Raw genomic sequence first — 13,510 nt, 5'->3', positions numbered from 1 at the left:
AGATGTGGGAAATGTAATTTTCCCTAATACAACTCTCTGTAAATATTTCACTTCTCCAAATTGTGCTCTTTAAAAAAAACCAAACACTTTGATGCAAAGAAAATTTCAGTCCACAGCTTAATGTAGAAATTTAGAAGCAACAGAAGCTTAGAATAGCACTAGTGTAATAGAAGCTCAGAATAGGAAAAAACTAAAAAATATTAATTCCAATGAGACAAAAAGTTGTCACTGTTTAGACTATTTCAATGAAAGAGGTCTTATTAAATAGTTACAAAAATGGTGCTGTTCTTGAAATACAGCATGATTGGATTCAACTGCACTACCATGAAAAAAATTAGTCATAGCATATTACATATCACAGCCTCAAGATTTCATTTGCTCCACCTCTCTCGATGTGAAGGCAACTGTACTCACAGGGTTTGACTTCATCTCCATAAGGTTGTCCAAAATTCGTGTGACTGGCAGATTCTGTAAAACATAATGTGAAATTGAAGGAATGCTGAAAAGCTTACTAAGAACAATTCCCAGGCACATTAGTACTTATGGAAGAGTTTACAGAAAATTAAAATACTATTTTAAACATTTTTTTTCTCTTATGCTTTGTAAAGGTTAAGCTGAATTTATTCTCACCTAAATTACTTTTCTGTAAAAAAATGCAAACATCTGAGGTGCATAAAGCTAGGGGATAAAGATAAGAAAAAAGTGCAAGAAAAGTCAGAGCTGTATTTAGGTATTACCAACATATGCAGATGTGATCAAGTATGAATTCTTATTGAAAAATATGTTGCAGTTAAGGAAAGAATTTTAAAGCCGATGCTGATAATTAAGTATGTGATTCTAAAAAAAACTAACGTTGTCAAAGAAATAGGTATAAAAAAATCCCCTGGCAACAAATGTTTGGATGACCTGCAAAGGGATAAACTGAGGTGAAATTCAAGATTACTGTTTCTTATTTAACACAGGAAATGTCAGCTGGGACAAAAGATCTGAATATTAAAGAGTAAAACTACTTCAGTTATAATAAACTGAGGGTGAATTTGCATAGCAACAGGATTAGAAATGAGTCTTGTTGACAGAATGTATCAAAAGAGGATATTACAACGGATGATCTACATATTACACTGGAAAACCAATGTGAATCCCTGAATTACTGAAGGAAAAATAAAAAGTTAGCTTTAATAGAAATACCACAGACCTACATTAAGCTTACAATATGAGGAAGAAATATGAGGAAGAAAGGCTTCTCATCTGGCTACCCTAAAATACCTGGAGAAGAAATTAAAAGCCAGGAAAGGCATATCCTGAAAACATTGGCAAATTGGCTTTTTGCTCTCTCAGAACACAAAACAATGCAAGCCACTTTCTATAGAATAATATTAACTCTTTAAAGCCCTGCATCTAAAGAAATGACAAAATATTTAACACAAGAAGAGGAAGTTTCCTGGAGAATAGAATTATTTTTTATTATTACAAGTAACAGTTTATCTGAAGAGTTCTCTATAAAATATAACACACAGGCAAGCTGCATATTTAAATTTTCCTCAATCATATATCATTATATAGCACTGACTTGTAACTCTGCAATACAGCTTATCATCCTAGTCACAGTGAAATTCCTGCAGAATTAACTTCATTAACTACCCTACAAAACTGAGAGCTTAATTTTAAACTTTTATGTGATAGCTGATACCTTCCATGTAGAAATTATGTGTATAACAGGCTGAATAAACAAACAGCGACAATGATAAGATTAAGTAGGTCAAAAAGATAAACCATTAGTTAAGATTTCGTTTTATTTAGTTCTGATATGTTGTATTCCTAATTTAAATTCTGACTCTTCAACTAAATTATAGTATGATGAATGATCTTTTTTTTTCAGAAATCTTGATGAGAAAATATTACAGAATTAAGATTTTTAACTGTAAATAAATATTTATTTATTGGCATCTGACAAAAGTACATATTGGGAAAACAATGTATTGTCTATAGAGAAGCAGGTTTCTGGAAACCACAATTCCACATTCCAGCTACAAGTTTATACAACCAGTTTCTTTGTTATTGTTGTTTGTTTTCTTTGGGGGGGGGGGGTACATTTACATGCAAGTTATGTTCAGAAGTATTTTATAAAGTTGAGTGAATATTTGAAGGTGGTCATGTCATTATAAACATATTTGTATTTTCATGCACATTACAAGATTATGGTTGCTGTACATTACACTAATATGGGAAAAAAAGAAATGTTGGAATTGTGACTAAACACAGAACTAACACTTTCAGCCTGGAACAGATTAATTTAATGAATGTAGTTCTAACTAAAGATACAGATAGCTATATTTTTTTGTTTATGAAGGTCTAGTCTACTTTGAGTATTCCACAGCTGCTGTTTTTATAATGCTGAAATCAGTCTTAATTGCTACAAAGAGGTCTTCAAAGAAAATGTGAATTATTCATTACTGATCCGATATCTAGAAGTTACGAAGGGGTACATCTATCCATAAGCAGAGATTTATGCTTACTTTTTCACTGTGCAATGAATTTTATTATTTAGACAAAGGTACTGAAATCTGTTTTTCCAGATGTTCACAATACCCACTACAGACATTTTAATTGTTTTTTTAAACTTACTTGCTGCTTCAGTACTAAGTTCTTCACTCCTTCCATTACAAACTGTGATCCTGTGTTCATAACACGTGAAAACAGACTGGAAAAACAAAATAAAGATGGTGTGTAAGATCTTTCTGTTTTTAATTTGCATACTGACATCTGATGCCTAATAAAGTCAATAGCACCTAAGTACCAAGTAATTCAATTTGTCATAAAATATATTCTTTATATCACACAGCAAGCAAGTGTATGGGAATGCACTTGTAAGCTACCAGATAGATCCTCACCTATCAATGGGAGTCTTGGACTCTAGGCTTTAATCCACTGAACAGTTTATTTTACAACTTCAGTAATGCACGGATCTGACTGCTCCTTTCAAGTGGGTATCTTAATCATCAGGGTCAACAGAGATGCTGAGTGTCTCCAACAAACCAAAGAGCAAATTTTCCAAGTGAAACAGCACCAGAATTCTCTCTAACCATATTGTGCCACAGATTCCTTGCGACAGTGACAGGGCATTCCTGAAAGTAAAGTTGGTAATAGGGACTGAAATCTTCTGAAGAACGGAAAGACCCAAGTCCCATATTCTGTATGGGATATATGTAACCTTAGCATATTAACCTCAGTAATTTTCTTCTCCTGTCTTGAAATAAGTATCTACACCTTTCAACAAGCAGACAGACACTCAGTACAGGACATTCCAACGAAACAGCAGTGTGTTCCTGCACCTCTGACAGTCTCCAAACCCCGGAAAGAAATGATTTTGAATATACAGGGCTGTTTTTATCTTCTGCCATTGACTACTTAAGGCTGAAAGTGATGGCTGGCACAGATCCAGTTCCTGGTGCTGAATTCTTCTCCTGTGAGAGTGCATTTAATGTGCAGGTGCAGAGAGTACTGTATTAAGATAGTTTGTGAATTTAGTCACAGATCCTTTTATCTTCCTCTCTGTGTACTACGCATTGTTAAGGGGAGATCAGTGGTTGCAATTTTACAAACAGGGAGATGTTTTGTTCTGGGCCCTGTATAACACTAACCACGCTTTCAGCACTACTAAAATAAGATAAAAGAACCCAAAGGCTTACAAAAAATTAATCAAAAGCATACCCCAAAGGTTTAGGTGTAGCGTTTCCATAGCTGGTTGGAGCTGAAGCCATCTTAGTGAAAGCCCTGTGAAGGCAGGGATAGAAATAAAGTATTTATCTCAGGCACATAATTCAATAAAATGTTCCACTCCAGTCATCTGAAAGTGCAAAAACTTCTGCATTTCAAACTCTTCCAAGAAGTAACTATTTATTACACGCATCCCTCTTGCCTACAAATACAATAGGAATTAGATTTTATAGTTAAAAGACAAAGATTTCATTCAGATACCATGTAAAACTACACTAACTGATATGCAACATGACTCCTTGGTATGAACTAAAAAAAATTTGGAGTCTGAACTAGCACAGCTTTTCATTTAATCCAATAAGTTGTTTCTGTCCTGGATCATTAAGGGCACTACTACAACTTAGTTTTAAAAAAAGATTTGCATGGATTACCATAACAATGACAGTAAAATTTATACCAAATGAATGTTTAAGGATAATTTACAATTTAAGTCAAGTAACACACAATTCCTGAATACAATGCTGGGTTCTGTGTTACCCAGTTAGCCTCATACAGGAGAAAAAAGAAATTACTTACTTCCATTGTTTTATGTAGCTCAAAGGAGCGAGATTACAACCTGCATCCATCAATGCTTTTTTATACTGCTCCAAATCAATCTGAAATCATAAAGTGGAGAATTATAAAAGGTTGAAGCTACTCTTAACTCCATGTACAAAGACAAGATATCCTTATCTAAATATTAATAAGCAGTGCAAAGTTATAGCATTGACCCAAGTTAAAAAGTAATTATGAGTCTTATTCCTATTTCCTACCAAGTAAAGAAATGCAACTTGAAATAAAATTTGCCATGAGCAGATCCCAATTAACTGAATAGTGTTTGTGGAATTAAATCCTGTGCCCTTTCAGATATGGAACAGTCTTTATACCAGCATCAACAGAATGCTGGTTTCTGTAGAATGTCAAAGCAGTAAATAATAAACAAAGAGGAGCTAATATATATTAATACAAATACTTTCTATTTGCCTAACCAAACATTTTTTCCATCAAATAATGTTTCCATGGTGTAAGAATTTTCCTTTAAATTAATCATTTTACGTTCAAAAGAAATATGATGAAATTATTTCCTGAATTATTCAGATATTGGCAGATGCATTTCACTTTCATTCACCTGCTAGTCGACTGACCCAATCATACTTGAACAGATGAAGATGGAGTGAAATAAGTCATGTTTTCATTCTGCTTCATCTACTTCTTTGAGCAGTGGAGCAGAATAACAGGAAGCATGCTGTGTCTTGCAGTAACTATGATCTAAATATGTATTATTTACATTATATTATACAATATAATATTCCTTCTTACTAGTCATTCACATCCATTGAAATGGTGGCTAAAGGTTTGTGAGCCGGTTTCCTGGCAATAAGACAAAATTTATATAAAGTTTTAGAATTTCCTGGGCATTTCATACTTCCTTTTGCAAAGAAATAGAAATATCTACTTAGTACTGAAAGGCCACAGAAAAATCCCTTGTGCCAGAATCTGGTGTTGGAAGCTGTAAAGAACATAGGTACCTCTGAAGGTGCCTGAGCTGAGCTTATGTAATAGATGAGAAATAATCGCATTTTGTCTTCAGGAGTTCCTGCTGCAGTAAGAAGAAAAAAAAAAAGAATTAAAAACTACAATTGCAACTGTGCTGCCACATTAACTGCTCTTCAGCAGCCATACATATGTACATGCAGACCTTTAGTTATGACAATAAACATTATTGATAACCATGGCCTTCTTCAATGTGTAAAATGGTAAAAAGACATACAGCAATTTTATGAAGAGTTTGGTTAGATGTGCTCACTCTTTCTGAAAGTTTTACACTTTCCCCTTTTGTTTGTAGTGACTATTATTCTTCATATAACATACTAAGTAAATTATGAAGAGAAATTATGACTTATTTTAAGTGGAGATTGCAAATGTTATCTGGAAGTAGGTCTATGAAAAAGTAGACTAAAGAAAAATCATAGAAGTAAAAGCCACAGCATATTATTTTTTAGCTCTACAATTTGCTTACACAGCTCTATGGTCCACTGTACTGAAATACTTGAGGACTGCAAAAGCACTTATATGAACCTCTGGTCAGGAAAAAAAACCCCTGAACTTCCAACTTGCCTTCAGAAAGGATTTCACCTCCTAAATTCTCTTTTGTTGGAGAAAAACACTTCCCATTCTTGGGAGGCATTATTCATATGCAAAAAAATTCATCTCTCCAGATAAAAAGGTTGATGTAGCCACTACTTAGACTATAAAGTACTACACCAGATTTTGAACACTATCTTTTTTTTATTTTTCTAGAAGAGAATTGCTGTTAGTAAAGACAATAGTTTCAAATGAAGTCTCCAGAAGAACAACTTCTCAAAACAAACATTTCAAATTAAAATTCATTATAAAAGCCTGATACTTTCAGTACAATATATGACTGCACTTTTTTGTACTTGCGGGTAAGAAAATTACTTTTCTTTCTGTTTTTCTTTTTCTGTTTTGTTTGTTTTGGGCTGTTTTCCCCTACTATGGAATGTGGATCATGTCAGCAGGAGACCATCTGATCTAATCTGCAACTTTTATTTATAAGTGAGCATATATTTAGTCTGGCAGATGTTAAGAGTAAGCGCCATCATAATGAGCATTTATGACTTGGTACAATCTTCTCTGCAAAGTAGGTTTTACTAACTTTTACCAAATACCAGTAAGTCAGAAGATCAAGAACTGAAGAAACTTTGTATTATCTAAACCAAAAGCCACCTTTCAGGGTAGAGATCCACCTGGAATTCACTTGAGCCAAAAAAGCTGTGCTAAACAGCTGTAAGACTCAGGTCAATTGCCTGTCAAACATTCATTGCTTTTTTCTAGACTACGATCTCTGACAGCACAGAGAGGCAAACTGCTCAACAGTCAGAAAAACAATCTGAAGATAATGTAACTTGGCAGACCTAGAACAGATCAATTTTATATTCAACTGAAAAACCAGCAGGCAGCCCTTAGCTCCCATTTTATCACTACTCCAGGATACAGTAATACCCACTAAACTGGAAGGTAACTAATAGTCCTGAGTGGTAGATTAGAACAACACAGTAACAGATGGGAGGCTGAAGCCTGAAGCTGTTAAGTGGTCACATCTGAGTACTTCCATGAAGAGCTCTGCAGATCCCATTGTCCACAAGACAAATATCCCCCCATATAATGCCAATAAATAGTTCACCAGTGGAAGCACAGGAAGACTTGTATTACTCCTTAAAAATGTTTTCTGCTGGTATTTTTCAGTGAATCACACAATATGAGGCTGGACAGTTTTACAAGACAGCGTGCCTGGAAATAATCACTTTGATTTAACTTAAATCTTCTTCTTACATAAACTTAAACCTAGGCAATGCATACAAAATGCTAACATAATACTGTGACAACCTGAATACTAAGCTTATGAAGAAAAACTCTAGCTTCTAAATCTAATCTTTCTCTTGTGTACAACCCAGGAACCTTGCTAATAGGAATGCTGGTATGATACATCAGGCTTGGAAAACAATTTGCTTTACACTGCAATCTAAAAAGGCACAGAAAATATGGATTCAGGTAAAAAAAGTAATTGATCCAGTAGGACATACAAGCAAGAATAAAAATTTGTTTTCATATCTAAGCTTATGCAAACATAAAAGCTGAAACCAAAACAGTACATGAAATATTAATTCTGAACGTGGAAAAGGACTAGTTTGTATTGATGCTTAATGAAAGTACAGATTATACATATTCTTATAAGCTTCATATAAAAAAAATGAAGGTATGTACTGAATTACAGATTGATGCCTGACATTAGATTCTCTGAAAGTTAATTAGTTTCTCGACTTGACCCATTTTGAGATCTTTAAAATTTTAGCTCAGATTTCTACCCACTGGTGCACTATTTCTCCTACTGCCTTTTGGTCATATATTATGGGCACTATTAAAAGATTTTTGTAAAATGTCAGCAGGATGTACATGGACTCCTTCTATAAATATGAATCATTATACAAACTCCAAGCAGGCATTAAGCCCAGTATGTAGCTGTAAGACTACACACAATCATGCAGTAGCAAAACATTTTCTTAAAGAGCACACTGGAAAAAGAGCAGGAACCATGGGCCTCTAAATGCTTGAGGTTTGACAACATAATTGCCGGTACGCAGACAAGTCAGAGATCGTAATTTAAGTTTTACAATTTTGCTCTGCACATTATTTTCTTCCAGCAACTGGTATCAGATCATACTGAAATCTGTCAGAGGGTTATGGCACACATCAGGCTGTGACAGATTGAAAGAATTGATGTTGGAATAGTACAAAAAGCTGAGAAGTCATTTGGGTCTCAGCCTTTCCCAGAAAGACCCCCAGTGACTCTAACTAATAGAGAACCTGAGCACTCCTGGTGTGAAATGCTCAGATATGGATGACCCGTATCTGACACAGAAGCTGAGATGCATTGTTGCTGCTCTTACACTATGAAATCAGACATGCCACAGCTGAATCAACACATCCAAAGCTTCAGGTGAGTCCCAGTGAACTGGCCAATCTACATCTTGTGTCCCTTCTCTCCACTTGTCCCATTCCCTCACTCAAGCAGGAGCTACCTACATTACAGCCCCTTGATCTAATCAAATTCTGTGAAGTTTTCATCGTGTTCATGAGCTATGTATAGGATGTAAAACATGCAGTAGGATTTTAAAGAATTCCAATTGTTCAGACCACAGAATGCCATGGTACATTACTACACACTGGAAAAGCACAAAAGTAAAATTGACTTTCAAAAATAAGGGGTTAGGAAAGGATTTTAGTGGAGCTGCAGAAGTTACTAATATTTTGGATATTACTCAACTAAGTATTAAACTCTCTAGACTGCTACTGAAGATCAATCAAAAGCCATTTTTTTTACAAATCTTGCACAGGTTGCTCATTACCAACCCTGAAATCCAAGTAGGTACAGATTTATCATGTAGCTTAACAAATTTTATACCAAGGTTAGATTTAAAGTACTCACCATCTGGGTCAGAAATCATGTCCAGAAGAGATTTATCCAGAGTAGATTTGCTCATTATTTTTTCCTCATATTCAAAATACACATCCAGCTTTCGACTCTGTTTGGGAGTAAGTACTAGGGTTAACATCTTAAAACTGTGAAAGAATATTTATTTCCTCTTTTAAAAGGTATGTAGTTTTAGTTATAAAGATGGTTTTAAAATTTTTATTTTTAAACAAATCAGTAAAAGTAACTAATGCTTGCATTATAATATACTTTTATTAACACTCAGAAAGTTGATGTGTATTTAATTATCATACTAAAAGTGAAAAAGCAAGTTAAGCAAAAGGTGTCTGATGTGAATACTGAACTGGAAGAGAAGCTTTGTTTTCAACTATGGCTTTGCCACAGCTGAAAACTACATGCCATCATACACATTGCTATGTTGTAAAGGGAAAAAATAATGGTCAAGGGAATATTATGTCAAATTTATTCTGAACTTCCAGGCTCTTAGACCACAAGAAAATTAATAATGGACCATAAGATAACTGTGGGAAATTCCTTTACACATTAAGGCTTCATCCCAAAGAAATGTTGGCAACTGCCAACTTGGGCTGGTACTGAAATACTACCTCAGATCAAAGGCTTGCAGTAATTCATTCACACCAAAGATGGAGAACTTTATAATTAGATTATCTTGTTAACACTGGAAAAGAAGTCTCTCATTATGCAAAAACACATCTAGATGTTGTGAAAATCCTCTTTAGGGAGGATGACACAGGGACTACACAAAATTATTGAGGCAAAAGCTTTATGGAAGACATCACATGGCCATGCAAACAATGACTGCACTGCAGCACATCTGCACAAACAGACAAGCTTTGCACTTATTGATCGTGATCCTAAAAGCTAAAAATAGAAAAATGCAGTCCAGAACTTATTTTAAAATGTTCCATTACAATGCTGATCATTATGTGTACTTGAACATTAAAATGTAGCATCACAACAAATGTTATAGCTACTCAGCTTACAAAACCTTAGTATCTGGTAACTAACTAAATCCTGATGTTTGAACACATTCAGCTATGTATTGGCTCAAACAGGAGACTGGCAGAGTGGATCTCCATCTTGCTGCTTTGGAAGTGTGTCAGCTCCACATTATCCCCACTGTGAGACTGAAATGATACTGCCAGAGTGAGCAAGAGTCACCTTGCATTTCTTGGGTTAAATGATTTGAAAAATTTTGCCTGGTAATGCCAAACCATTTAAAACTGCTGTGGCACCTTTTATCTGGTGCAGTATCTGTTGTAATGACAGTACATAAAAACGTTAAAAGTCTGGTTTTCACATACTTCTGAATTCTACAAAAATTATTCCTGAGATCACAAATAAAAAGAAAAATTAAAAAAATTTATTTTACCACCTCTCTCTCTTAAAAAAGGGATACTTCTCTAGCATAAGGCTATCAGGATATTTCACCTTCTGAGAACTGTAAGTTCCTCAAAAAAGAGCTAGAGAGGAGAAAACAAAGTAAAAGAGATATGAACTACAAGAATATTTTTATACTGAAAGCATATGGTGATCAGCTTATGATACAGGTAGCTATACAACGCTTCCATTTCTCAGTCACCACTTACTCAACTTCTTGAGAAGAGCAGTTACTTGCAAAGCAACTTAATTTAAAGCTTTTGTGGATGCTTGCAATTACAGCTTATAAAGTAAATTACCATGAAGAGCACTCAGAAATGACCCCTGCTACTTATAAGGGCAGAAGCATGTCTTCTGTTGATTGTTATAATGACTATGACTACATAGAAAGTGCATGAAATGAGAAGAAAAAAAAAAAAACAACTAGAGCTTCTTTCAAGCTATATTTACCTTAAGCTTATGTTAAAAGAGTAGTATAAAGTCTGAATATAACTGACCTACCAGCCTTTTTCCAAGGCCTTACATCAGATACAATTTGGTATCTGGTAAACCATGTGAGATCTCAGTTCTATGGCATCTTGGAGATTTTCTGTGTTATAGTTTCCTTAAATCTCTCTAGAGACATAGAGCAATCACAAAGAAACTAGCATAAATTTTTAAGCCTTTCCATTACATTCACTTGCTTTTTGTGTTTTATCTACATTTGCATCTTGTTATGTGAGGCTAAATTCAATGTTTTTAAGTTTAAAATATTTTTCCCAGACAAAAGGCATCCCATAAAAAAGGGATTGTCTTGAAATGTGGAAACTCGATCTTATAAAGTTAAATGTATCACTGTTGAATTTGGCAAAGCCCATATTATCTTAGCTGGTGATCTGCTTATGAGAAATTCATTCAGATGGCATGTAAAAATGTACAACATAAAAAGATTCACTGATTCTCTGTATTTGTTCACAGATCAACTTCTAAATAAAATTTTGTAATTCAAACATCTATTACTTTCAATTTTAAGAAGAGATTGACAATTGTTAACTTACTTGGAGCACAGGCTAGGTAAAATTCTTCTCAGCCATGTGCAACTTTGTGGCTAATTGACTATGGTTGCTGAACAAAAGAGATTACCAGCAGCAAAGAAGATTCACTGGTTGCATAGATGTGCTATACTGGGAGCCCAAACTAAAACATTAATGATAGATGTACACTCATGCTCTTCAAAAATTTTGCACAATTACTTTTGAAGTGTGAACTCGGCACTCTTTGGGGAAGAAACCCCAAACTGAAAATTCCAAAACTTCAGATCCACATTTTTTTTCTATCCATTGTTTATTGTTTTTTTTTTCTATCCACAATAGGGACATCAAAGATAAGCAGCAATGTAAAACTTTTGAGACTCTTTTTGATGTGACAAACTAAAGAGACAGATCAATAAGGTAAGTCTATTCAGCTGCTTCTTCACTAGATAACTAACAAAAGTTGCTAGCAAAGATGCTAATCAGGGCAGTATTTTTTCTTATACTGGTTTGCTAGAAATTAGGTGGACACCTAACCAAATTTCATAAGGATTACTGAATAGCCTTAAACACTACTAGTTACCTTTTGATAGATATCCCAGATATGCCACATCAATGAGACAGTTACTTCTCGAAGAGCCAACTTGTCTAAGAGGTGCTGATAAGAAGCAGATGTCCCATTTAATTTAAATAAGTGCAATTTTGCTCACTCAATGGCAAATTCACAGACATGCCAAGAGGAAAATCTGGGTAATAGGAGCTAAACAATCCTGTAGATTCAATAAAAAACAGCAAAGAATAGGTTCTTATTGGTGCCAAACTGGCAAGCAATGTGAAGAAAATCAATAATAAAAAAAAAATAAAATAAAGATGCATTTACATTTACATTATTCTTTTTCTGTCTCCGGCTCTTGACTTTCTACTATGACATGTTGTTCCACACCAGTCTCATCCAAGAGACCTTTCTGGCCGCCCTTTCAGGAACAGGATTCTATATTGCAGTTGAAGTGCCACACTTCAGCTTGCTTTTTTAAAAAAATGTATTTGTGAAAACTTTCAACTTATCATCTTTAGAAACAGGTTGTAAACCCAAACTTATTTTAGGGAAAATTACTGAAGTGCATGGGAAAGTCTGCTTGAGCACTGTACTCCCAAATCAACAAAAAATTCCTTCTTTTTAAGGCAAGTAAATGGAAGTGGGACCCATTAAAATCTCTTAGAGGGTCATTTTTGTAAAGACTTGCTGGAAGCTCTTCTATCCTCTTTACACTACAGAAGTTCTTAATTTTGGAGAGAGAGAATACGCAGAAGAGAGAAGACATTTTTTTTAGAAACTCTCTGAGGTCTTTTTCAAAGATGCTGGCAGAAAACAACCAGAAATAACTGTCTCCAGAATGAGGGAGGCTGGTCAGGTAATTATAGTGTGCTGCTATCAAGAGGAAGAGAAACTCTGGAAGAAGGCTGGAAGTGACAGTCACAGCCAATTCCTTTTCACTGAACTGCACAGAATGATTATAGAAAGGTCTCTGTAACCAAACCCAGAAAAAGCTGATTTTTACTAGAAGGTTACTGAATTATCAGTTCTGAATTACAGAAAAACAGCCTGGCCCACTGTGACATACATTTTTCACAAACACATACCATTTCACACGGTGTAAGACAAAATTGTAACCTCATTTAAAACAGAGTACTTAAAATAGCGGAACTCCTTCAAAAATATGAATTTGAAAATTTGAAAGGCTATTGTCAATCCCAATTAAGGGGATCCCAATTAAAAGATCATTCAAAATATCAGACCTTGAGATCAAGCAAAAGTAGAGATACATAATAAAATTGTATAGAAATTAAAAAAAACCCCAACCTAAACCAAACACAACAAGTAATTTAAGACAGACAACAATTCATATAAAAATCTGCCACTTGAATTCACATCTGTAGAATTCTAGCAAGAAGTTATCTGATCTACCCCCCCAACCGTCATTTTAGAAAAGTATATGTGTGCATCTTTTTATATTCATTATTTAACATACATCAATAATTCTATTCATATTAGAATGACATGCAAAGATAAGCATTACTTGAAAGTTTAAAGCAGCTAGATAGGCTACTCTAGCTCTAAATCTATTATCTGTTGGGTCCAGATCTTCAGTCACCAGCTTCAGCAGAGGAAAAAATCAATAAATGCAAAACAAGGATGCATTTGTTCTAAGCACTGACAATAAATACTTGATGGTTTGCTTCATGAAAAAGTGATGCATACTTTCCATTATTTCACTAAAAACTTCAGCCAAAAAACTGCCAGGACCCATAAGTACGTGATTAATTTCTG

The 13,510-nt window shown here is 34.6% G+C and overlaps 1 protein-coding gene across 2 annotated transcripts in view; it reads right to left on the bottom strand.

Moving 5' to 3' along the window:
• SCFD1 (sec1 family domain containing 1) overlaps positions 1-13,510 on the bottom strand; it is a 49,650-nt gene that overhangs the window by 12,636 nt on the left and 23,504 nt on the right. For both annotated transcript variants that reach the window (XM_066188365.1, XM_066188366.1), the window contains exons 15-20: positions 8,765-8,861; positions 5,286-5,356; positions 4,294-4,373; positions 3,712-3,774; positions 2,626-2,701; positions 415-468 (exon numbers count right to left, since the gene is read on the bottom strand). In XM_066188365.1, the coding sequence (XP_066044462.1) occupies positions 415-468; positions 2,626-2,701; positions 3,712-3,774; positions 4,294-4,373; positions 5,286-5,356; positions 8,765-8,861 (441 nt within the window). The remainder of the gene's footprint in view (positions 1-414; positions 469-2,625; positions 2,702-3,711; positions 3,775-4,293; positions 4,374-5,285; positions 5,357-8,764; positions 8,862-13,510) is intronic.

This window comes from Chamaea fasciata, unplaced genomic scaffold (genome assembly GCF_029207755.1).
Source record: "Chamaea fasciata isolate MVZ Bird 193981 ecotype frontalis unplaced genomic scaffold, bChaFas1.0.hap1 SCAF_7, whole genome shotgun sequence".
Lineage (NCBI taxonomy): Eukaryota > Metazoa > Chordata > Aves > Passeriformes > Sylviidae > Chamaea > Chamaea fasciata.
Note: the sequence above shows the minus strand (reverse complement) of the source record. Positions and strands in the feature narration are given on the sequence as shown.